Source organism: Jaculus jaculus, chromosome 3, assembly GCF_020740685.1.
Source record: "Jaculus jaculus isolate mJacJac1 chromosome 3, mJacJac1.mat.Y.cur, whole genome shotgun sequence".
NCBI classification, from domain to species: Eukaryota; Metazoa; Chordata; class Mammalia; order Rodentia; family Dipodidae; genus Jaculus; species Jaculus jaculus.
In genome coordinates, this window is record NC_059104.1 from 188835898 (window position 1) to 188862590 (window position 26693).

The 26693-nt window shown below is 50.3% G+C and overlaps 1 protein-coding gene across 6 annotated transcripts in view; it reads right to left on the minus strand.

Annotated features, from left to right (window-relative positions):
• The window catches only part of Nav2 (neuron navigator 2), a 728975-nt gene that overhangs the window by 99650 nt on the left and 602632 nt on the right, over positions 1-26693 (minus strand). For all 6 annotated transcript variants that reach the window (XM_045145595.1, XM_045145596.1, XM_045145594.1 and 3 more), the window contains exon 11: positions 22092-22214. In XM_045145595.1, coding sequence (XP_045001530.1) covers positions 22092-22214 — 123 coding nt within the window. The remainder of the gene's footprint in view (positions 1-22091; positions 22215-26693) is intronic.

The following is a 26693-nucleotide window of genomic DNA, read 5'->3' on the forward strand; positions in this document are numbered from 1 at the left end:
AGGCTGTGTTGTGGTTTGAAGGCAAAATGCCCCCCCCCCCATAGGCTCATGGGCTTGAACTCTTTGTCCCCAGTTGATTGCATTGTTTTGGGAGGATACAGAACCTTCAGGAAATGGGGCCTCATTGGAGGAAGTGTCATTGGGCTATGCCTTAAGGCTTATTAGTTGACGCCCACTCTCTGTCACCTCTTTACTTCTAGATCCTTCAAAAGGTGAGCAAGCAGCATCATGTCTCCATAGCTACAAGCATAAAGCTCTCCACTGTGGAGCAGCTTGCGGCCAGGCCTTCTTTCCCGTGATGGACGGCACCCCTATAACACCGGCACCCCTACAACAACCGGGAACCAAATTGCAGGACTCAAGTTCAATATCTATGAAAGATATTTCATTTTTCCCCATCACTTCTGAAAACATACCATGTGTTTCCAAAGACTCTTGTGGCTCTACTGCTCTCTGATGTGGGCACCACTTTCCTTCTTCCCTTCTATTTCCCTTTATCCCTTTCTTTAAAAAAAAAAAAAATTATTTATTTATTTATTTGAGAGCAACAGACACAGAGAGAAAGACAGATAGAGGGAGAGAGAGAGAATGGGCGCGCCAGGGCTTCCAGCCTCTGCAAACGAACTCCAGACGCGTGTGCCCCTTTGTGCATCTGGCTATCGTGGGACCTGGGGAACCGAGCCTCGAACCGGGGTCCTTAGGCTTCACAGGCAAGCGCTTAACCACTAAGGCATCTCTCCAGCCCCCCTTTATCCCTTTCTTAGGTGCTCTTTTTCTCTTCCTGGTGTGTGCACCCCTCTTCTTTCTACTCCCTCTTTATCTCTCTCTCTCATTCTCTCTCTTCTCTTGGCTCACCTTTCTTCCTCCTTTTCTATCTCCCTCTTTCCCTCTTCTTCCTTCCTTTTCTCTTTCTCTCTTACTTATTACAATAAAACCTTAAACTCAAAAGAAAGAAAGGCCAAAAGAAAGCATTTCAAGAAAACAAGACACCTTCCCAATTAGGAGAGTCAGGGTCAGAGTGGGAAGTCTTTCCCAAAGGAGAAGGGGGTGGGAGGTCATAGAGAGAGGAGAGGCTGAGGGTGACGTGAGCAGTCACGTCACCTGTGCCCGGGCTGCGGCCTGCTCCCAAGGCTGGGCTGGTTCAGACAGGTGCCAGCTCTCAGGATGCTTGGAGTACCGACGTGACAGGTGTATGACATGATAGGGAAGAGTTCTGGATGGCCCCTAGCAGGGACACATGAGCTGGCTTTTGGTGAGGAGTCGTCATGGCAGGCTTTCTAGAGGAAACGACACTTCACATGAGTCCCAAGTGGGATCAGGGAGGAGGGGCACTGCTGCAAAGGCGGGGAAACTAGAGGACAGCTTTCTAGGAATGAAATGCAGTGGGGGACAGGGGAGGGCGGCGTGACGAGCCCCAAGAGCCAGAGCTGAGAGGAAGCCCGGGCCCAGAGGTGGAACTTGATCGCAAGCAGGATGGGGTGCTCACGGGCAATCTCTACTTCGGCAAGAGCTGCCTGCACGAGGAAAATGAAGCCAGCTCTACCCCGCACGCTGGGGGCCTCGTGCTCTGCCGCATACCACTTGCTTCTCAGAGAAGCAGCGTCTTTAAGCATTTTAATGTCATGGGGAGCAGTTCTGCTTTGGCTCGGCTGGGCAGACAGGGCTTCCAGTCTCTTTCAACAACTTGGAGTTTGCCAAGCAGCTGCTTCCTGAACTCATGTTCAAATCCAAGACTGTGCACAGGGTTATCTAGAGATGAGGTCACCCCACATGTTAAGACCTGAGAAGAAACTTAGAAGCCACTTGGCTCAACTCTCTGCACATGCCCATGGACACACAAGGAGCCTTGCTCAGATCACCAAACGCCCAACATGATTCCGCTTCTCTCCCATCTTTCTCCATTGTAGACTAGGAATTCCAAACTCCCAAGCCAAGTCTCGGGGACCCCTGTGCAGCTGTGGGGGTAGGGAGGTGCCTGTGAACACCACAGGAAAGACCACTGGACAGGGCAGGGACGAGAAATCGAGCCAGCCGTCAGAGCAGTCTTAGTAAGCAGTCAAGGAAAAGCATCCTTTTCTATCTTTATCCTTTATAAAGTGCTTTCTAAAGTAAAGCACTTAAAGGGGGTGAAAAATGCTTCCTTCCAGCACTGTCCACTGCAAAGCATTTAGCAGACACAGGGAAACTAAGCATGTGCGGGCACACACACTGCTCTGTGCAAACGGCTTTTCTAGCGAAACACCCAGGGACAAAAAGGAGATCCGAGGAGCTCCAGTGTGCAGCTGCCAAGTGGGTCAGAGACAAGCAGCGGAGCAGGCCCTCACTGCGCCAGGAACTAAGCCCAGTCCTCGCCCACAGCAGCTCTGCCCACGGGCCTGGTGGGAGGGGTTCCTGTCCAGCTCCTTTGCCTGAGCCTCTGCTTCCACCTGGGGGCTGTGGTGACAGTGACACTTCCACCCGCATCCCTGTACCTCTGCTAGCTGTCAGGGGGTGGAAAAGATCTCTGGAAGTTTCTGGGCCTCCCTCAAGCAGCAATGGAGGAGAGTACAGACGGGAAGAGAAAAGACACAGATACAGACGAAGCCTGACACATACTAGCTGTGATTGCCTGGAGCTCAAAATACACGGGGCCAGCGGGGAACAGCAGGCTTTGGTTTCCCTGTCACCACAGAGCAGGGCTTTCATGCTAATCGATCACCCAGCCATGTGCACGAGGGGTGCAGTATACTGAGCAAACCCACACAATATTCTGACCAACACTGAACGCCACTGTAAAGCACAAACCTGCGGTAAGGAGCTAGGGACTCGTGGGAGAGCAGCTCTCCCTTTAAAAGGAGAATTCATTTCTTCAGGGACGAGTCCAGGCAACCTGTCATTCCTGCTGTCTGGTGACTCGGGCGTGCAGCACATGAACACGCTCTTCTGGCTGTTTAGACCCTGACAGCCATTTCTAACCTGACAGTTCACCCTTTAGAAGAATAGATAGACCAGTCTCTTCAGGGAAAATAGCACAGCTTACCCAACTGGTGGGGACAGTGAGGCCATGCCCCAGGGCACTCAAAAGTTGTCTCCTGGCTTCTCTCTGCACCTTCAGCCAAAGCCAGGACCTCACACCCTGGTCACCTGGACAGTGAGCCTCTTCCGTAGCTGCCAATGGGAGGAAGTACCACTGCCTCCTGTAGTGACCTAACTGTCTTTCGGAAGCAGGGTGTCTATAAGCTCCTTATCAGTGCTTTCTGGGGCCCGAAAAGAAAACCATTCTTTAATTTTAATAAATTTTTTGTTCATTTTTATTTATTTAGTTGAGAGCGACAGAGAGAGAAAGAGGCAGATATACATATATAGAGAGAATGGGCCCGCCAGGGCCTCCAGCCACACTGCAAATGAACTCCAGATGTGTGCGCCCCCTTGTGCATCTGGCTAACGTGGGTCCTGGGGAATCAAGCCTTGAACCAGGGTCCTTAGGCTTCACAGGCAAGCACTTAACTGCTAAGCCATCTCTCCAGCCCAAGAAAATCTTTTTGTTTTTCAAGGTAGGGTTTCATTGTAGCTCAGCCTGTTCTGGAATTAACTATGCAGTCTCAGGGTGGCCTTGAACTCATGGCAATTCTCTTACCTTGGCCTCCCGAATGCTGGGATTAAAGGCGTGCACCACCACGCCTGGCTAAGAAAATCATTTTTTGATCCTAAGGGCTCCTGTTGTAGTTACCTCTCATTGCTGGGGGGGGGGGAACACATGACCAAAAGCAGCTGATGGGAGGAAAGAATTCCATTTTGGCTTGCAGTCTTGGCGGGACACATCACGGCAGGGCATGAATGGCAGAGCAGAGGCTTGGCATCACATCTTGCTACAGCAGCTAGCAGGCAGCAGCAAGAGCATGAGATAGCTGGCACTGGCAAGACAAGCTGGCTATAAGACCCCTAAGCCTGGCCTAGTGACATGCCACCTCCATAAAGCTCCAACTCCCAAGCTGCTATCATCTGGGAAACAAATATTCAAAATGTAAGATGCTATAGGGTACACCTCCTTCAAACCACCACAGTTCTGATCCCAGATTCACCTCCATTTGTGTCCAAGTGACTTGGGCTCTTTGGACCTGGATCTCTTCTTCTTTAAAATGAGAATCCCTCAGTGATTGTGCTGAGGGGTAAATGAGTGTTTGTGCAGCCTCTGGTTTACACTGTGGTCTACACAGAGACTAGCTGCTCCTGCTGTTGACTATTGCCACTGCTGCTCCTGCTGCAGTGGCTGCTGGGGACACCCCACCATGATCACCACCATTGCTGCTGCTACTGGGGTACACCGCCATTATTATTGTCCCTACTGGTATTATTACATTGCCCAGCCTCTCCAGCTGTCTGACCTCAGGCAGTTTTGTTTGCTGAACCTCCATTTAATTTCCAAGTTTAAAAGTGCAGGTCACACGAACTTTGCAAGTGTTCAGCAGGACAAGGTGACACTTGGAGCCTTTAGCTCCTGTTGGGCACAGTGATGTGCTCAGTAGTTCTGGTTCCCTTCCTGTGTCCCTCTCCCAAATGAACATCTCCCATTCCACATGGCACTCATTTCCCACTTGTTCTATTTTTAATGAATGGTCATAACTGAGCAGAACTGCTTGGGGCTTAACTCAGTCATCAGCATTCACTGAGCTTGCACCATGGGACAGTTACTTCTCAAGCTTCGGAGTTATGACAGACAGAGGGCGTCTCTACTGCCAGCTGATTGGGTTTGCAGTTGGGTGAGAGTGGATCAGGAGCCATCTCTGTTCCTCCCGGACTGCGGGCAGAGATCTCCTTCCTAGGACGGGTGCCCCACTGGCATCACCCCCAGCACCACTCTTCTGCAATGCAGTGTGGACTTGGGGACAGAGAAGCCTCTCCTTTCAACACTGTTATACTACCATGGGTTCAAGGCCTTGAATCAACAGAAACCCAAGGAAAGTGAAGGGTGTCAAGGAGTCCTATCACCACGCACACATCTGGAGGCTTCCAGAGCAAGGCCAGGGCTAGTGCATCTGGGAAGGGCATAGCGTTTGCCCCTGGAAAGCAACCAGGGGACTGGGCGTCATCTTCTTGCAGTAGAAAAGCACTGGCGGGGGAGGGACTATGGGGAAGGTCCGGGCCAGGTCTCTCCTGGAAGGAAGCTCTGGCAGAATGAACTGCAGCCCCATTGCAAGAACACCACAACGCTGGCACCGGAGCCTCTGCTCTGCGCCCTTAGCACCGGGAGTCCCTCACGCATTCACGCAGCAACTGCTCTGGCAGCGCCCACAGCTGTGCTGTGCCGCTCCAGGCTCCTGGGGTGGGGTGGACTCCGTGGCCCTATGGGGCTTCCAGCAGCACCCAGCACTGCTGGCTTCAGGCAGGGAAAGGGAGCACCGAGAAGGCATGGCCAACCCCAGGAGCGCTGGTTCCGGAGCTCAGGATTCCTCGCAGACTGGTTAGCCTGGCCGGCTCTCCCCTCAGCTTCCTAACTGTATCGCGAGCATATGAAAGAAGCAGTAAGCTTCTGTGGGGATGTGGTGGGCGCGGAGGGCTAGTGGAATGAACACTGCTCGTGGGACAGAGAGGGGAGGTGGAAGTATCATGGCTTCTGGAGTTTAAGGAGCCCCGGCATTTGGGGCTGGTCTTCCAGGGCTTCAGGGTTCACCCATGTGTGAGGCTGGAGCCCACTCAGGCTGGTGGTCTGACCTCAATGTTTTCTTCCCAATACCCCTGAGCTCCTAGGACCCCTGGGGACTCCGGAGCAGCGATGAGACATCCTGGTTAACAACATGTATCAGAACCACCTGATGGCTGGTGACAGAGGAGCCCTCTGCTCCCACCCTGGGCAGTCGAGAGGTACAGCAGGGTGGGCAGACCCACAGCCAAGATAGCAGTGTCCATCTCCTACCTCACACTGAGTAACTTGACCCCTAGGTCGAAGGGGCAGGGAGAGCTTGCACTGAAGTGTCCAAGGATCTGGGTTGAAGTCCTGTTTCTAGCACTTTCTGCGTGACTTTAGACAAATGACCTAGCCTCTCTGAGTCAGCTGCACCATTTAGCTGGGGGAGAGCCTTTCCCTCAGAGACAGGGATGCAGACGAAATGGACCTTGGGTGCAGACCTCACATGCATCCCCAGCTCTCAGTCCTACTCTGTAACATCCAACCCATGAGCAGTATTTTCCGAGCACTGTTATTCTCCATTCTCTGTGACCGCAGAATCCCAGCTCTCCAACTTTCCTGTGGCGGCACTGAGGTGTGGGTCTGCTTCCTGGGCTCCCGTTGGAGGCTCTGTTGCTTAGCACAGACAGCATCTCTCCAGGCTGGCTTCCTTCCAGGTGCAGAGTGCCGTGCCTCTCTGCTTTACTGCAGGCGCACAGGGTGCTGGTCACCTGTGTTTGTGCAGTGTTTAATCATTAGGTGGTGGTAGTGCTAATTCCAGCTCCAGGGCATCTACAAATAAGTCAGCCATTTGCTGGATCTGTTTAGGGAAGACTTTTCTCCAGGGACACAGGACTGACCTCTGACATATCCAGTGGCTGGAAGAGGATACTTCCCAAGGACACAGAGGTAACAGCAGTTTCTATAGCCATCAGCCATCCAGGAAGGAACTGCCTCTTCCAGAAAGCAAAACTCTTCCAGCTCCTCTCTCCACGCCTCCTCACCTTCCCTGAGCCACTCTCTCTCCCACACTTGCTTTCTAAGGTCCTGCTGCAAGTCCCACTCCTGTGACAACGCTCACAGTTTAGGGAAGCCTTCAGGCTGTTGTTCTGTCAAATGGTGCTGAGAGCTCAGACGCCCCATTTGATAGGTCTTTCTTTCAGTAACTGCTAGTGGGATCTTTGAGCCAGACGGCTTTCGTATCGCTGAAGGACTCCACTCTAGACCTCATGTCCCCACAGCCCTGGCATCGCAGTCAGACACAGGGAGTTCCCAGTGTGTGTCACACTTGATGGGCAGGGCTGTGGATTGAATGTATTGATCCCACAAAAGTCCTGTTTGCAGGCAGGGTCTTTGAGACATGAGAGCAGAGCTCTACAAGTGGGACGAGCAGCCTTTGACAGGGACCTGAACATTTCTCCTGTTACTTCTGCTGGTGAGGACATCAGGGGAGGTCAGCGTGCTGGATGGAAGAGGGCCTCCCAAGAACTACCCATGCTGGAACCCAGCCCAGGGCCTGCAACCTCCAGATTAAGAGGACAGAGGCCCAGCGCTTCGAAGCACACACACTCTATGGTACACAGAAGGATTAAGACAGGTGCGCACCTATGCCCCAGGTCATCCCTGACAGCCTGCACCTAACTTTTACCAGGCCTCAGCTGAGAATGCGAAACACAAACAACCACACAACAGTGTCCAGGCTTCAGTTTACAGATTCCTTTATCCGATGCAGAGTTTAAAGATTTAAAAAAAAATCTAGATTAGGTTAGAAGCTAAAATGAAGGGGCGCAGGGCTAGGGAGATGGCTCAGTCAGTAAAGTGACTTCTTCTTTTTTTGTTTATCGAGGTAGAATCTCACTCTAGCCCAGGCTGACCTGGAATTCACTCTGTATTCTCAGGGTGGCCTTGACCTCACGGCAATTCTCCTACCTCTGCCTCCTGAGTGCTCAGATTAAAGGCGTGCGCCACCATGCCTGGCTAGTAAAGTGACTTCTGTGCTAGCTTGAGGACCTAGGGCATGGATCCCCAGCCTCATGTAACAGCTGGCTGTGGTGGCATACAGCTGCCTGCAATCCTGGGTAGCCTGGGGGCAGAGAGGAGGACCCTGGAGCTTGCTGGCTGGGGAGCGTAGCTGAGTCAGGGAGGCCGGGTTCCGTGAGAGACCCTTTCTCAAAGAATAAGGTGGACAGCAATTGAGGACATTTGACGGTGAACTCTGGCCACTCATGCGCGTGCACGTGCACGCTTACTGCGTGCACACACACATGCACAGCACATACACACATGGCACAAAGTGAAAGGATTGCCGAGGGGCCTGTAAGAGCTCCAAGATAATGAACTGAGGCTGGCCTGCCTTGAAAGGAGGCATCTGAGCAGAGTGAAGAAAGGGGCAAACAAGTAGGCCTGGCATACAGCACCCGGGAAAGATCAAATAAGCTGGACTGACACTGAGCAGCAGGCAAGAAGTGTGCTGATGAGCGTTTGGTGCCACAGACTGTGAAGTGGACATGAGGCTGGGCGGCATCAAGGACAGGCTAGGGGCCCATTATACTGTCTGGAACCTGGAGCCCCAAAGGCGCGCCCAGTGAAAGGCCAGGGACATGTCCTTTCAGATGTGCATCCAGGGATCACAGGCTGAGAAAGGGGACTGGAGGCACAGGGGGATAAGAAGACACAGAGAGAGTCCCAGCTCTACAGTGGGGCTCCAACCTCACCTGCAGGGCACCAGAGAGGCTGGGCCATTAGCATGACAAGTGCTGCTTGGGCAGATGTCCAGTGGTGGACAATCCACAGAAACCCCTTCGGCTTACTGGTTTTGCTCGCCACCCCATGACTGCAGATCATTAAGGCTCTAAGAGTCTTCCTGAGGCCTTTGTTTAAAACGAGCAGCCAAGTACATTTAATTGCCTCTGCCAGACACCCTCCCCCTCCCCCAGCCTGTCCTCCGCCTCTAAGAGCAGTCTTCCACAGCCCTCAGCCCTCGTGAAACACAATCAGGGCCTCCTCAAATCATGGCTCTGATCTTTCCTCCCAATGCAGAACTGGAATTATAGCTTGGCAATGAGAGAAGTTCACATTTACAGGGTCATAAACCCTTTCATGTTTGTTTCAAGACCTCTGCTGGGGATTTTAGCAGGTTTAAGCACAGACCTCCTGCCAGGACACACCATGTGTTAACGACTTCAACTTTTGCAAGTTACCCACTGGAGTCTTAGGCCTTCAACAGTTTTTGCGTTTTGCCCCTGACCAGACTTTCCCTAGGACAGAGGCAGGGGGACATAGCTGAGTAAGACTCCCCAAAACAGAATCACTGTGGCCATAGAGCTGGATATGGGGCCAAAGGATCACTTTTAGAACTTAGATCCCTGAGCTAAGCATCTTGGCTTTTCTGTGCCTCACTGTTCTCATCTGTGAAATGGGCATTACTGGTTGCCAGACACACAGGACACTTGCTGGAAAAAGCACTGCGCTAACCTTGCACTGTCATGGGCTCACATACCTTCCAAACAGGTCAATGAGGAGGATATAGTGAGCACGTGGTGACCTAGTTTGGTTAAGACAACTGACTACCACACAGCTGGAAGCCTCAGGTATGCTGGGGCGGTTACAATGGTTGCTGGGTGGAGAATGTTCCATCTGAAACACACAACAGCGGAGGGTCACAGGTTGAAACAGATTTTCCAAAAATGGCTCTGGGCCGCTGGAACCACTCAGCCTCTTGCAGGGGACCACACTATACGTCTGCAAGCCCATTTGCTGAAGGCAGGCTGTGAGGCTGTGGCTAGGTGAAGGACAGGGTGAGGGTGGAGCGGGACAGCATCCCGCAAGCCGCAGCACCACGGTTGATTCTGGCAGTCATCAAGCGCCGTTCCTGGCTGGGTGATGCCTTGTTCCCTGGGTTACAGGCCCATGTGGCTTGGTCACGGCTCTTCTACCCGGACGCTGTCTGCCTCACACTGGTTGTAAACGCTAGCCCCGCACCATAGTGCGTGATGCACTCCAGTCACCGTTCAACTACCCATGGTCTACATAAAGGGAACAGTCACTGTCCACAAATAGAACTGACCACGTTTCTGTTTTGTTCACTAATGCTCAGACTCAGAGGGGAGATGCAAAATAAACATTAGCAAGCATGAAAATGAAAAGAAGGGGTGTGGTCAGGCATGGGGGTACTGTAATTTCAGCACTAGGGAGGATGAGGCAGGATTATCTTGGGTTCAGGGCCGGTCTGAATAACACTGTGAGGACTCTAACTCAAAAAAAAGTAAAAATTAAAATTAATAAAGGATGTAGAATACGTATACTTGATAAAATATGCAGTTTTTCAAAAAAAATTCTCAGCTGATGCCTCTGGCTGGTGGAGTGGTCAGGACCAGGCAATGAGGTGATAAGGGATTAGAGCGGAGGAGGAGGAGGAGGTGAAAGGAGAGGGGTGCAGTGGGGGAGGAGGCGTGAGGCGAGGGGAGGCCAGAAAAGCCGGGGAGTCTAAAAGCATAGCTCCTGATGGCCACCTTCTACGTCCTAAGAAGTCTGCATTTTATGCTGTGCGCAATGGAAACCCACTGATGTCTCGGGCAGGACAAGTGGGGATCTGAGGCTTGTTAGGAAGGCTACAGTGGTGTTGGCTGGCCACAGTAGGGACTCGGCGACAGACCATGCATGGCAGACTGACTGCTGGCACGGGGGCAGGTGGCATGGAGAGTTAAAGATCATCTGGGCAGATGTGTCCATTCTTGTCCATTGGCCAGATGGGATCAAGGAAGAATGCTAGAGGTGTAGGAAACCTCACTTACTAATCTTACTAATGTCTGTTCATTCAAGAAATGCCCAGCAATGTCCTGCTTTCTCCCTCCCACTGCAGAGCTGAAGAGCTGGCTGCACCTGCTTGCCTTCCCTACAGCCTCCCAGAGGGGACAGCAAGCAGTACCAAGAGCTAATGTCCCAAGTGTCCTCAGGTCAAACATGCCCTTTTGGGAGACCCTGGATGGATGAGGGGTCCCATACTATATGGCCTGAGCTACTAGGGTGGGTGGGGGCCACCAGGGTTGCTTGGATCAAGGAAGTCAGGAAGTTACTGGTTTTGGTCTTTCAAGGCAGGGCCTTGTTCTAGCCTAGGCTGACATGGAATTCACTATGTATTCTCAGGGTACCTCAAACTCACTGTATTCCTACCTCTGCCTCCTGAGTGCTGGGATTAAATGCACCACCATGCCAGGCTGGCAGTTACTCTTGACTGTTCTGAGAGCACTTGGATCTGTGGGTACCAAGGGGGGTGTGCACCCACCTCCTGCAGCCCACCTCGGCACCCCATAAAAGGTAACATAACAGACTCTTACCCAAACCACCATGCCCTGTGGTTCTGTTCCCTTGAAGTACTGCATCACAAGCTATCCACAAACCACATGCAGAGCCTGAGACTACAGATACGCCACAGGGAGAGCCACTTTCCCAGGTCTCACTTGTCACCAAGGAAACTAACAGGCCATGAGCTCCAAAGCTCAGCCTAAGCTTCAGGAAGTAGTGACAACAGATACTCTCTGGCTGGGAGAGGGGCCCTCAGAGCAATGTGACCTCCTCATTTTCCTGTCTCCACTTAATTTAATCTCTTCCACAAGATCTCACAACATCTCTCAAAATGTCAGACTCTCTTCAGATCTCATCTCAGACCACCATACAACACCGAGCACCAGGGATTAATGAGACAGATAAATCAAAGTGTGAATCAGACAAGAGAAATGGGCCAGCCTCTTCATCCCTAGCTGCTGGGGTGCAAAACAGTCACAGGGTCTACAGCAGAGGCTACTCTTGGAAGAGGATAGCTGAAGGCAGTCTCAAGGGTCAACCAGTGTGATCTGTGACCAGAGATCCCCCAAAGTTCTTGAAGCCCAGGCACCAGGCAAATATTCTGATGAACATTGCTGTGCCTTCAGCTTCAAGAATCCCTAAGATCCTCTGAGGCATGGCAGGACTCCCTCAGCCACAGTTTGCCTATCCTATAGCCTCTGAAACATCCAAAGGTGATGAAATGGGGGTGCACAAAAGGGAGGGATCCTGCCTAAGATGGTCAGTACTGGAAGAGAAGGTCTCTTGGTCACCAAGCATCCCTCCCATGAGCAAACAGATAGCCAAAGCTTTCATAAAAAGTCCTAGCTCTGGCTTGGGAAACAGCTTAGAGGTTAAGGAGCTTGCCTGAGAAGCCTAAATACCCCGGTTCGATTCCCCAGGACCCACGTAAGTCAGATACACAAGGGGACACATGCATCTGGTGTTTGTCTGCAGTGGCTAGAGGCCCTGACATGCCCATTCTCTCTTTCTCTTTATCTGTTTCTTTTTCTCTCTCTCAAATAAATAAAATATTTTTAAAAAGTCCTAGTTCAAGATCGCAAATTCCTGCAAAGGTAGCCTCATTCAAAGGAGCCTGGGGAAACATGGGGCAGTGACTGTGGGCACAAGAAACTTCATCTTCCTCAGTGTAAAGTAAGTGGACCACGGTGGGAGTTCTGGGCACGTCGAGTCTTGGCATTGAAGGCCTCCACATGATGGACCACAGACAGCCTTGGGGAAATGTATTTACACCCAAAGTAACCTTGGATAATGTTGTCTGGGCAGCACAGCTGAACAGCAAGACCACAATGAAGATCATGCGGAGACCTTGGACACCTCTTCAGGGGTCATCTCACACAGTGCTCAGTGAAGGCGGAGCTGATGTTCCAGTGACAGAAAGCTGAGCGAGGCGGGCTGCTTGGCAAAAGTGACAGAGGAAGCGCGCGCACACACACACACACACACACACAGTCCCGTCACTTGGGAGGTGGAAATTGGAGGATCAGGAGTTCAAGGTCTCAGCCTGGGTTATGTGAGCCCTTCCTTGTCTCAAAAAATTTAAATAAATAATAAATAAAAATGTTACAAGGGATATTAAAGGAAAGGAAATAAATCCCATGTGGATTAAAAGATAAATAGCCTTTATCTGGCAGATTCTAAAGGATCTTTTCAACTACCACTGTCAATATATACAACAAACACACTTCTTGTCTTTTTTCCTTTTTTGAGATGGTCTCATGTTCATGTAATCCATGCTAGCCTCACAACCTTACTATATAACCAAGGATGACCTTGAAATTCTCACTAGCCCAGGATGACCTTGAATTCACTATGTAATCTCAGGGTGGCCTCAAACTCATGGTGATCCACCTACCTCTGCCTCCTGCACCACACCCAGCTTACCTCTACTTTTACAAAAAAAATTATTATTTTTTTTTATTTTTTGAGAGAAAGCAGCAGAGAGAGACAGACACAGATAGAGAATGGGTACGCCAGAGCCTCCAGCCACTGCAAATAAACTCCAGACACATGTGCCACCTTGTGCATCTGGCTAACATGGGTCCTGGGGAATCAAACCTAGATCCTTTGCAGGCAAGCACCCTAACCAATAAGCCATCCCCCAAGCCCCTTTTGCCTCTACTTGCCAAGTGCTAGAACTACTGACACCACATCTGATTGTATGTGGTACTGGCCATCAGACCCGCACAATTCATGGTAGGAAAGTACCAACTGAGCAACACCCCAGGGGTGCCCAGCCCCGCTCTTGCTCTTTTTTTTTTTTTTTTCCAAGGTAAGGTCTCACTCTAGTCCAGACTGACCTGGAATTCACTATGTAGTCTCAGGGTGGCCTCGAAATCATTGTGACCCTCCTACCTCTGCCTCCCGAGTGCTTGATTAAAGGCATGTGCCACCATTCCCGGCTTCGCTTTTTTCTTTTATTGGATAAAAGCACAGTCACAATGTAGGACCACAGAGAAGACATGGAAATTGGAGACTTTCTTGGGCACTTGGTGTCACAGTGGACAGTCAGTTTCTCTCCCTCCACTTGACTACGAACCTCTTTCATGAACTATGATCTCTTTGTCTGCACGCACAGAAAGCGCTCAGTGTCTGATATCAAAACACACTTCAAGCGCTGTGCTGACATTTAACTGCCACAGCAAAATCCGCTAGCCCATCAGCTGTGGCGCTCCTTGCCACACACCTGCTCCGTCCACGGCTCCTCCTGGTTACTGGCCCTGGTCACTGGCCGCAGGAGAGGTGCCAGCTCCTGCATCTGACAGGTACATAGTAAGTATGCAATCGACTGTGTCACACGGGTGGTCTATATGCTGACAGGTGAGGACAGAAAGTTCAGTTGCCACCTGTGTAATGAGACAGTAGAGGTGACTGGCGTAGTGTGTCATGTGTTTTCTGTAGTTTCCAATGCCTGAGAATGTTAAGTGTAGTCAGATGACTTCCCTGGGTCAATAACAAGTGACTGCCCATCCCATGGTCATTCCTGAGAAAACCTATGTGGGGGCTGCGGGCATGATGACCTGAGTTCAGATTCTCAGCACTCACGTAAAAGCTGGGCACAGCAGCAGTGCCAGGGAGGCAGACGTGGATGGGGCTCGCTGGCTAGTGGAGCAAAGTCAGTGGGCTCTGGGCTCGACGAGAGAGCCTCTCTCAAAGAATATGGAGGAGGGCAACCAAGGATGCCAGCCTCTGTGGACTTCTGGCTGTACACGCACATTCACACACATGTGTACATGCATATGGCCAAACACAGGCAAGACAAACATGCGCATATACATACGTGTGCACACGCGCGCACGCACACTAACACACTCAAAACAGTGTGGCTTTCTCCTTGTTGTGGGGATTGTCATTGTTATAAAGGACAATCTCTCTTACCTGGATCCTAGAGTAAGATTGACCTACAACACAGCCTCAGCTTGGCCTGCGGTGGCCAGCTGGTAAGGGGACGAGTTGTTGGTTACAAAGCATACTTACTCTACCCTAACTTCCGAAGCAATGGAACACATGCAGAAATTTTTTCCTAGGTGTTGAGAGTTTGTGTATTCTCCAACCTTCACCCAGCTCAGCCTGTCACCTGCAGCCAAAGAGTACTGGAGCTGGGTTAGGGAGTGGGGAGTCCCACGGGGCCACCCCACCGTGGGCTGTTTTTCTAAGTACGACCTCTGCATGCTCAGGGAGGCCACGCCTGCAGATGAGTGTCTGCAAAGCCCTGGAGAATTCTCTGTCGCTGAAGGTGCAGCTGGTTTGCTTCCTGTCAACACGCCCTCCCACCCCATTCGACCCACAGATCCCACAAGAAAGCAGCTCCTACTTAGCAAGGAAGCAGCGGGCCCTCCAGGAAGGCCACTGCAATAATTACCACCCTGTTACCACGGAAATGGAGACCGGCCTCTTGGGCTCCTTTTATGGGCTTTAAAATGCCAGCAACTTTCACTCTCCTGTTTTGTCTCTGCGGGCTACACAGGGAGGAGAGAAAGGGGAAGGGCAGAAAGGAGGAAGAGGTCCCTGCTGGCTTCTGGGCTCCTGACTTTTTTTTTTGTCCCTAGAGAGTTGGCTTAAGCTTTGAGTGCAGGACAAAGTATACCTGGACATAGTAGGAATCACTGGGAGTGATAAGGCGCTCAAAAGGAGAAGGGAGCAGAATGAGAGAGGAAGGACAGGGAAGAGGGAGGGAAGGAAGGAGAGAGGAAGGGAGAGAGAGAGATAAACAAAATAGTTAGGGCTGGAGAGATGGCGTAGCGGTTAAGCGCTTGCCTGTGAAGCCTAAGGACCCCGGTTCAAGGCTTGGTTCCCCAGCTCCCACGTTAGCCAGATGCACAAGGGGGCGCACGCGTCTGGAGTTCGTTTGCAGAGGCTGGAAGCCCTGGCGCGCCCATTCTCTCTCTCTCCCTCTACCTGTCTTTCTCTCTGTCTGTCGCTCTCAAATAAATAAATAAATAAAAATTTAATTAAAAAAAAAAGTTAGAAATCAGAAAGGGGGCTGGGGATATTGCTCCATGGCAGAGTACTTGTCTAACAATCATAAGGCACTGGGATCGATCCCCAGCACTACAGAGAAAAGTCAGAAAGCCAGGTGTGATGGAGCCTGCCTTTGATCCCAGCACTCAGGGTCAGAGATAAGAGGACAGCCTGAGACTACATAGTGAATTCCAGGTCAGCCTGCTCTATGGTGAGACCCTCCCTCTAAAAAACAAAAACAAAAAAACAAAACAGCAGCTATAATGACAAAGACACTAACCTTTTAATTTCAGTTAATTTTTTAATTTAATGGCCACACATAACTGGTGGCTGTTGACCTGAGCTACGTGGTTGTCTGTCTTCCCACCAGCATAGCTCAGATACTGAAGACGAGTCAGTGCCTAAAGAGGAAAGGGTCCTCCTTGCTCTGCTTGATGACAATGGAGACACAAAGAAAGGACACTGAAAAATACCCACAGGAGGAGGCAGTGAATGGGCAGGAAGGTGGCTCTCTTTGGTGGATGGGAGTGCTCCTGACCACAGATCAGCCTCTGTAGGCCTTCCTGACTACCATGTTCTAGGTAGAGGACCTCCTGAGAGAGACTGAGGGGCTGTTACTGTCTGAATCCTGTGTTGAGGTGCAGTGCTGGTGGCTTCACTTCAAGGGGGACATTCTCTGATGAGTTCACAGCTTCATGGGCTACCAGGAGGTGGATGAGGATGACCCAGGTCAATTCAATCATGCACTGGAGGGTACAGCTTGCCCCTCCCAACCTCTTCCTCCCTGTACCCTACTGCTGTGAGGCGAGCAGCTTACTAACACCCTTCTGCCATCTTGTTCCTGCCTTGCTTGCTTCAGGTCTAACAATGGAGCAAGAGACTGAGATCCTGAGGAAAATGGACCCTCCTCCTCTTCATGTTGACTCAGCCAAGTGAGCCTTCCTCCTTCCTCATGTTGACTCCGCCAAGTGAGCCTTCCTCCTTCCTCATGTTGACTGACTCAAGTGAACCTTCCTCCTTCCTCATGTTGACTCCGCCAAGTGAGCCTTCCTCCTTCCTCATGTTGACTGACTCAAGTGAGCCCTCCTCCTTCCTCATGTTGACTGACTCAAGTGAGCCCTCCTCCTTCCTCATGTTGACTGACTCAAGTGAGCCTTCCTCCTTCCTCATGTTGACTCCAACAAGTGAGCCATCCTCCTTCCTGTTGACTCCAACAAGTGAGCCATCCTCCTTCCTGTTGACTCCGCCAAGTGAGCCTTCCTCCTTCCTCATGTTGACTAACTCAAGTGAGCCTTCCTCCTTCCTCATGTTGACTTAGCCAAGTGAGCCTTCCTCCTTCCTCATGTTGACTTAGCCAAGTGAGCCTTCCTCCTTCCTCATGTTGACTTAGCCAAGTGAGCCCTACTCCTTCCTCATGTTGACTCCGCCAAGTGAGCCTTCCTCCTTCCTCATGTTGACTCCGCCAAGTGAGCCTTCCTCCTTCCTCATGTTGACTGAGTCAAGTGTGCCTTCCTCCTTCCTCATGTTGACTGACTCAAGTGAGCCTTCCTCCTTCCTCATGTTGACTCCGCCAAGTGACTCTTCCTCCTTCCTCATGCTGACTGAGTCAAGTGAGCCCTCCTCCTTCCTCATGTTGACTTCGCCAAGTGAGCCTTCCTCCTTCCTCATGTTGACTGACTCAAGTGAGCCTTCCTCCTTCCTCATGTTGACTTCACCAAGTGAGCCCTCCTCCTTCCTCATGTTGATTCCGCCAGGTGAGCCTTCCTCCTTCCTCATGTTGACTTAGCCAAGTGAGCCTTCCTCCTTCCTCATGTGGACTTTGACAAGTGAGCTCTCTTCCTTCCTCATGTTGACAGAGACATTTTATCACAAGAGAAAGGGATGAGTGCAAGCTGGGCAGCGTGGTGCACATTTGTAATCCTAGCACTCAGGCAACTGAGGAAGGAGGATCACCGAAGTTCAAGGTCAGTTTGTTCTACATGGACAGTTTCAGGCCAGCCAAAGTTACATAGCAGGACATTGTCTCAAAACACCAAACAAGTGGCCAATATAGGGGCCATACAGCGGTTATCCATGATCATTAAGGGTACATTTGGGATGATTATGGAAATGGACCAGTAGGTCACTAAAGAGAAGCCTTAAGCCTTGGTATTGTCCTATTACTAAAGCACAAAATAACTGTTGGTCAGAATTCACAGACATCCCCCCCTCTAAACTTGTAAGAAAGCTGAGGAGGAGGCTGGCCCAGGTTTCTATCAAAACAGATCTTTGCCTAGAAGGCTGATGTCACTGATGGGCTCAGTGGCCTGGATGACACTGTTGTGTCCAGGTCAGTGTACATGCTGCTGGGCACAGGATAGATGCTTCATTCCCCACAAGCTACACAGAACTCTTGGGAAGCTCTTGGAGAGGAAGGCAGGCCTGCTGGAATACCAGGGGGCTTAGTTACACCCACCCACCCACCCTGGGACTTGCTTAGAAAACAGCCTCCTAATTCATTCAGAAAGTAGGACAACTTTGAATACCACAGCCAGGCCCCAAGGGCAGGCTCAGCCGCCTGCAGAGCAACTCTTGAGTCCTTAATGAAAAGTGATCTCAATGCCTGGATCACACAGGCATGCTCTGGGCAGAAAAAGAACACCTATAACACGAAGGGGAAAATATCACCTCTCCTTCCAGCTTGGTTTTCTGGCACAGTGGAGGCAATTTTCACATCATTCAAGTCTCAAACCAACTTCTCTCACATGGCTTCTGATTCTGGCCTTTGGAAAACTTGAAGCATCATCAGCTTATCACCTACTATCAATAGAGGCCATCGGTTAGGGCTCAGAAGGGATCTGAGGGTTTGGAAGGAAGGTTCCAAGTGGGGCTAAAGTCCTGATCTAATTAAGTCTGTATGCTCCCCTGGTTCCTATCCTCTTGGTGCTCCCAGTACAGAGAGGAGCAGCAGCTGATGCACATGGCTGGGGACAATCCCTAAACATGGTGACATGTTAGAGTGAGCGACAACAGGACTCTCAAGGAGATACCTTCAGAGTTTTCAGCTCATGGGAGTCCAAGAATTTCTGACAGGTTCCTAGGAGACGGTGGTACACTAACGAAGTAGCGTGCCTGAGTCTGGACCCTACACACACAAGCCAGGTGGTGTAGCAGTGGTTGTCACGCTGCCCGCCTATTGTGAGGGGAAGGCAGTACAGGAGAGCCCCCAGGGCTCATGGGATGCCTTGCACAGCGAAGAACAGTCAGAGAACCTGTTTCCAACAAGGTGGAAGGTGAGAACCAACGCTGGAGTTGTCCCCTGACCTCCACACACGTGCTGTGCTGTATTAGTGTACATGTGCATGCGCACCCCCCAGCACCCCGTCTATACAGTCAGCCCAGTCTCTCTTGGTCCTTCTTGTCATACGTCATTCTCTACGTGCCTATCATTTGTCTACTATCTGGGGCCTATGGCATGTACTAGGGCCACCTCCACTTGTCCCTTTTGATCCTCCCTTAGCCAGCTGGCTCTAGTTTGCTGGAAGTAGCCACTGATCCCTATCAGGAAGGAATCGGGGCCCAGGAGTGACAACCCTGAAGAGTGACAGGAGATCAAGGGCAGACTTAGCATTTAAAATTTATTATCTTCGTTGGCTGGTGACATAGAAGACTCAAACTGACAAGCTCTCCGTGGCCCAGGCTCCAAAGGCACACATTCCTTTCAGTGACTTTTAATGACCTCATGATAGCCGAGCCACATTGTATTGCAAACAGTCACGGTCTATCTGGGAGGGCAACATCCCAGAGGTCTTAGGACTTAGGTCAGTGGTTTCCCACCTTCTCAGGGTGAGCTGCGCCTTACACGGTCTTCCTGGCTGGAGAGCTAATCCCGGCTAACCCCGGGCAAGCACTTCACTCACCTCTCAGCAGAGCTACAGCTTATGTAAGGACCGAGGTTTCTCCTGACCGAGCGCTTCTTGGAACATCGTACTCTTGGACCTTTGTTTTTCAGGTTTAAGGAAAGAATTCTGGCCACGGATCTAATCTGAATTGTTTAAAGGGTACATTTCAGTGACAGGGACAAGAGCAGTCTTATCCAAACTGCACCATCTGCAAATCACCATCTGCGGGCTTCTTGCATATTTTATATTCAGCTGTCTCACACCTACGCCGTCCTTAAGCAATATTTGGAAAACTATCATTTGATATGCTGGCTGTTAAGTTTTTAAAAATGGTACAGTTAAATTTATAAATATATTGGGGGCTGGGGAGATGGCTCAGCAGTTAAAGGTGCTTGCTCACAAAGTCTGATGGCCTGGGTTCAACTGCTCAGTACCCATGTAAAAGCAGATGCACAAAGTAACGCATGTGTCTGGAGTTTGTTTACAGTGGTAAGGTTCCCTGGCATGCCTATACTGTCTCTCTCTTAAATAAATATTTTAAAAGTATAAATATAACAAAGGAATATGTCCCTATCTCCATCTATGATTTCTTGAGTTACCAATATTATCCACCCCACTTTTTTTTCAAGGCAGGGTCTCACTCTAGCTCAAGCTGACCTGGAATTTACTATGTAGTCTCAGGGTGGCCTCAAACTCATGGTGATCCTCCTACCTCTGCCTCCCGAGTGCTGGGATTAAAGGTGTGCGCCACCATGCCCAGTTTACACCCCACTTTTTGAAACATTCACCAACAATGCGGTCTTTGTAAGACATCTGTGGACAAAGTTACAAAAATAAACCAGAGAGCTAGAGAAGCCACCCTGCTCTCCACATATAGCACTTCCTGCTTGGAGGGGAAGTGCTGATGCATAATTGGAGTAAATAGGATTAAACTGGATGCATTGTGGGAAAAGGAGGTGTGCAGTAAAGGTTGTGACACAGGTCTGTCAATCAAAATAGAGAACCAATCAAACAACAGACATGGCAATGGAGCCCTCCTTCTTGTAGACTCTGAAGAGAAGCCCCCAGGCAATAGCCAGGACCTTGAATACTCTTCTACTCAGGTGGTCCTGAGCACCCATGCAGATTTCCAGACCCTGGGGTGGGCATCCTTCAAGGATACTGTTGCTTCAAACCACTTGCATTTATGTCCCATGTCATTTCTCATCAGACCAGATGTAGCGTGTGCAGGTGTGTCAGAACATTTTGAATACTTGGGTCATGGCAGAGTACTTGGAATTTGCACCAAGATCCACCAATATAGCACACTAGAGCTGGCACGGACATCAAAATCCAAGCCCTCCTTTCATAGGCTGCCCAAGGTCACAACCAGTTTGCACCAGAGGGAGGACTAGAACCCTGGAGGCCAGACAGCTCTCCTGGCTTGTGGTCGTGTGGTCTCAGGCTTTTCTCTCCTCTGACGGTGGTGAAACCTGGCAGAGCCCTATGGCGTCACCTGTTCAGTGTGGACAGCTCAGCGGCCCTCCTCATCCCCAGGCAGCAGGGGACTTGGGCTGACTCCTGTCTGCACAGCAGGCACATTACCTAGAAAGCTGACTATCGAGAGAGGAAGTGTGGCGAGTCCCTGGGGCTTGCTGGAGGAGAAGAGAGGAGCATCACACACAGCAGAATGCCTGCCACACCTGGGCTTCTTGCTGTCAGGAGCACCATTCTGGGGCAGCGATGTCAGCCCCAGACAGAGGGACCCACTAGTGTGCATGAGGCCTGGGCTCCATCCCAGGCACTGAGGCAATGAGCACAAGCCTTAGCTTAGCAACCAGGGACAAGGCTTATCTTGGGCAGTAGAGATAGCCTTTCCTAACAATGCACCCAGTGAGCTATAGGCAGCCTGGATGCCCCCAACACTGAGATGCAGGTATTCCTCACTCCAGAGAGTGGAACAAATTCTCCCCCCTGGTGACCTTCAGTAGCACCCCTTTTGTGGTCAGTTCTATTGAGACATGTTCCAAGACACACTGTGTCCTCTGAGTGAACTTTTAGGGAGTGTCCTCTATTTATTATTTTATGTCTATGCCTAACTGGGTATGTATATGATTATGCATAACTGGGAATGTCTGATTTGAGCTACAATGGGAAGGGACATGCACAGTAACGAAAAGGTCTCATGACTCAAGTCTGTCAATCACAGTGGAACACTAGCCAGGCTCCACCTCACAGCAACCAAGCCCTATTTCTCACGGGCGCCTTCAAAAGAAGCCCCTGGCAGCACTGAGCCTTGCGCAGTTTCCCACACACGTGGCACACTCCCTCTCTTGCCAATACACTGTCACCTTGCTTTTCATAAGGTTTCTAGTTGCTTTTTGTGTGTGTCTTTCTATTCTTTGAGTAAGACACCAAGAACCTTGAAACACCTAGACAGAGATCACTGGTAATGGCACCATAATGTATGTATGTATGTATGTTTGTATGTATGTATGTATGTATGTGTGTGTGTGTGTATGTGTATATATATATATATTCACAGACACACACATATATACATACAAATTCACATGTATATGTATATATATCTCGCCTGATACAGACGCAGGCCTCAGGAATCGCAGCTGCCCTCCCCCACCTCTCCAGCCCCCATCCAAGCTCAGCCTCGGACCACCTGGCCTCTCCCTGGACAAGAGAGTCTCCACCCGCTCTGCAGTGTCACGGTCCTCCTTTTCAGGACTGGCCTCTGCATCTGGCCCACGCGGGTGTGGCACGCCTACCTGTCAGCGTCCCCGAGGCCCAGGGAAGTATTGCGTTGGAGGGTCTCCCGCACCACAGCCATCCCGTCAGGAAGCCGGTTCAGGCGCCGTGTGTAAAGGCCAAGTCCACCGTCGGTCACATACCTTTAAAAGGAGAAGGGGAGGGTCCTTGAGTACGGGGAGAGGTAGCTGCACAGTCTTGTCACCTGCACCCAGAAGCCCCACGTGGCCATCCTGTGTCCCTGAGGCTCTGTCACCAACCACAGCCCGACGAAAACTCAGTTGCTGATTCAACAGAGGCTCGACAGTGAGTGAGTGAGTGAGAGAGAGATCAGTTTAATTAACCCAAACTCTCAGGACTCTATGAAGCAGAAGGGAGCCGGGAATAAAATTAGCTGTCAGATGTATTCGTGACACACTTTTTAATGTCAGCAATTATAGCAGCAGGTGTTTTACCTAAGTAATATAAATGGAGCTGACAAGTCATTAGCAAATCATAGGCAAAGCGACTACAAAACAGTGCCAGGGATCAAGCAGGCAGTTTCGGAGGGGAGTACGTTAAGGGCGGAGGATGAAAAGCCCCTTTGTGATCATGGCCAGGCCTTGGTCTGGGTCCTGGGTTTTCATTTCAACAGTGGGTCTGTCAGAGACTGTGACATGTGGAGACGCCACAGTGAGGGTGTGAGAATGACCGAGACGAGCACCATGGACCTGCCCTGCGGTTTGCGTCAGGCTGGTCCACGTCAGGCACTGCCGGGGCTGCTGCAGTGTGCACGGTGGTAGGCAGAGTGCATATTTGATAAGGATGTCTCACAAAACCATAACACTCATGCTAACTTACTGTGGGTGATGCCCCAAGGCTGTCTTCTGATGACATCAGGGCTGCTCAGGGGAGGGAGGAGCCCAGGAACCTTCTCAATAGGCCGAGCACAGCCCGCCAACCAGAGATCACCCCAGAGCACAGCTCCTCAAACGGCTGTGCCTCCCACAGCCTGGCTCCTGCCCGGAACCTTACCGGGAGACTGGATGGGTCACCATCCCTACCCTCAGAAAACAGGAGACAAAGCCAGACTTGAGCATAGGCAGACACCATCCTTGGACTCCTGCAACTCGGGCATGGCCCCGTAGACCACCTACCAGGCTTATGACAAGATAAGCATTCTGCATTGCAAGTCCAGTATCATGCAGCTAAGTCACCGAGTCGTCGTTTTCTGACAGCACGAGCTGGGCTAAGCCATGAAAGGTTTTTGGCTTAGTCATGGTGTGGACTGTACAGCACCTGCCAACTTCGGCTAGGTTCTGCTAGAAATATGCTCCTGGAAGAACAGAACTGTTGCTGAGCATGGTGGTGCACACCTTTAATCCCAGTACTTGGGAGGATTGCCATGAGTTCTAAGTTAGCTTGGGCTAGAGTGAGATACTACCTAAAAAAACAAAACAAAACAAAGAAAACCTCACAAAACAAACCAACAAACAAAACAAAAAACCAGAACTGTGAGATGCTATGGGGTTTGCCAGAACCAACAGGGCCAAGGAAGAGGCAGAGAAGCAGTCCTCACCGAACCCGTCTCCAAACAGCAGCTCCAGGGAGGGGTCAGAACAACTTCCCTTAAAGCCAGCTTTTGGGAGGGCACTTCTGAATTGAAGACCCTGATGGTCCTCTCCTCCTCTCCTCCTCTCTTTGTGACATAAGCAATCTCAGACATGCAGCACCAACACAGTCAGAAATCGGTTCCAAGACACCAAGCCAAGGGTCTGCTGTGCTGGCAGGAGCAGAGGAGATGGAACTTTATACGCTGTTATACCACGAAACAAAAAGCAATCTGTGAGTCTGTGAAGCCCCACCAAAGCGTGCACTTTCAAATGGTGTTAGGATACACAGATTATATATTTTCTTAAGAATATTTATTATTTCATTTAATTTATTTATTTTGGTTTTTCAAGGTAAGGTTTTACTCTAGCCCAGGCTGACCTGGAATTCACTATGTAGTCTCAGGGTGGCCTCAAACCCACAGCAATCCTCCTACCTCTGCCTCCTGAGTGCTGGGATTAAAGGTGTGCACCACCATGCCCGGATTATTTATTTATTTATTTGCATGGAGGTACAGACAGAGAGAAAAGAGACAGAGAGAATGGGTGCACCAGGGTCTCCAGCTGCTGCAGATGTACTTCAGACACATATGCCACTTTGCACATCTGGTTTTATATGGGTACTGGGGAACTGAACCCATATTGTCAGGCTTTGCAGGCAAGTGCCTTAACCACTGAGCCACCTCTCCAGCACCACAGATATATGTTAAAGGAAATTAAGATAAAGACTGCTGACAGCTATTGTTGAGCTCTTACTTGCATAGCTGCTTTTTTTTTTTTTTTCTTTTCTCTTTCTTCGAGGTAGGGTCTCATTCTAGCCAGGCTGACCTGGAATTCACTAAAGAGTCTCAGGGTGGCCTCAAACTCATAGCAATCCTCCTACCTTTGCCTTCCAAGTGCTGGGATTAAAGGCATACACCACTACCACGCCTGGCCATAACCGCTTTTTAATGCTTCTCTCTCACAGGACACAGGAACCTCCTTGAATGCAGGGTCTGCTCTTATTTTATTCCAGTCTACAATCCACATGCCTAGTTCTTTCTATATGTTTCTTTAATATTAATTCAATTGAATGAATAAATGAATGAAGCCCAGAGTCACAACCATACGGGAGGGCTTAGCAAACACTTTCTGAAAAAATACCAATTAGAAGAGTTTTCCCCCATTTCAATGTTAGCAAACTTGACATCTGAGACAGCTGTACTGTAAGCTATCTGCCACTGCTCCCTGTGATCCGTCCATCTGTCCATCCATCCACACCTGTCCAACAGATGAGTGACTTAGGTACATGGGGCGTGGGGGCTGCATGCATCCGTCCTAACTAGCAAAAGAGGAACAAAACACCTCCACCCAGACCCAGCGGCTGCCAGAGGCATAGACCAAAGGTCCTATCACAGAGAATGCCTGGGAGTTCTCACAGGGCAGTCTCATGTACCATTAACTTAGGCAGGTAATTGTGATCTTAGCAAAGTCCCGCCTAGCCAGTTAGATAAACATGATTTTTTCCCCTCCAACTGGGGAGATCCCGTCAGAGGACAAACACACTAACTTTAGTAACACTCATTTCCTCACTGGATTTTTATTGCTCGTGAAACAATACACATGGTTGGGCAATTACATGCACCTGGGCATGTAGACAAGGCCCACATAGACACAGCCTCCTGTCAAGGGCACAGGGAGCATTTCGGAGGTGGAATGCTAGACCAGCTACAGCCCCTGGCCCACTAACACTCACTGTGTAATGAGACTGTGTTGGAAAATGATAAGTAGTAAGGGGCTAGGGACTCAGAGGTGGGAACAGGTCTGCTGCTGGGAATTCTGACTGCCTAACAGAGGGGAGAAGGACAGGGGTAGAGCAGAGCCCTTGCCCTCTCAAACGCACTGAGGACGGAAGGACAGGGGCCACATGCATCCCAGAAGAACTAGTTCTACACACAAGTCAACTTCATCCACTGGGTACCCTGGGAGTAGGGCAGAGGGTAAGGAAAGTAAGGACTTTATCCACCCAGCAGTGTATAACATTTTATTGTATCACATTTTTCAAACATGGGTTTTCGAAATGAACTTCATTTTATGTCATTTCCTGGGAGATGGCATAGCACTGCAGACAGAATTATCACCAGAACTTGCCTCAACTTCAAGAATCCTATGTACATCATTTCTATGTTGTTATTTACCATTGACAAGTTTGGCTTATGAAAAGCTCTGTATACACTTAATAACCCTTTTGTTTTAGTTGAGAAATGCTACTGAATGTATTACTAATATATCGAAAGACTCCACACAGACAGTCCCTTAGTGTGGTGGCTTGAATACAAAATGACACCCAGAGACTCTCAAACACACTCCTGTGTTTGGTGACTTGGTTGCCAGCTGGTGGCATGGTTGGGAAGGTTGTGGAGCTTTTAGGAGGTTGATGGAGGAAATGGTCGTTAGGGGCCTTCGGGTTTCATGGCCTGGCCTCACTCTTTGCTGGCTCCTGGCCTCTTGACTGAGAACACCATATGACCAGCTCTTGTCCTGCTCCTGCTGCCATGTTTGCCCCACCACGAAGCTGTAAGGCAAGCTAAACCCCTTCCCTTCCGTAAGCAGCTTTGAGTTGGGTATTTATTCGTTCATGGCAATGAGAAAGTAACATATGGAAGAATGACTTTCAGATGAAGCAGTTGTTGGTGCCTCTGGCCCTGGCCCAGGGTCACTGATAACAGAGCTTGCGTTTCTTAAGGCTCCGGAAGAAAGGGGGGTGAAGGCCTTGCCCCATCTTTTCCCAAGGCCCACACTGGGTGGTAGTGAAATGACTTGCCTCAGATCACAAGCAAAGAACCAGCTGATCCAGGACCGAATCCCAGAGCCCCGGTTCCACACCTTTCTTCTCTTTGGGGAAATAAACAATTAGTGCTAACTCCTAATGAGGAGCTGGTAACATGTGGGCGGCTGCCAGCCATCAGGCCACCTAACACTCTCCACACTGTCTGCCTGGCTCTGCAGTAACGGTGGCAGAGGCTCCTCGCGTCTACCTCCCAAGCCTCTGAG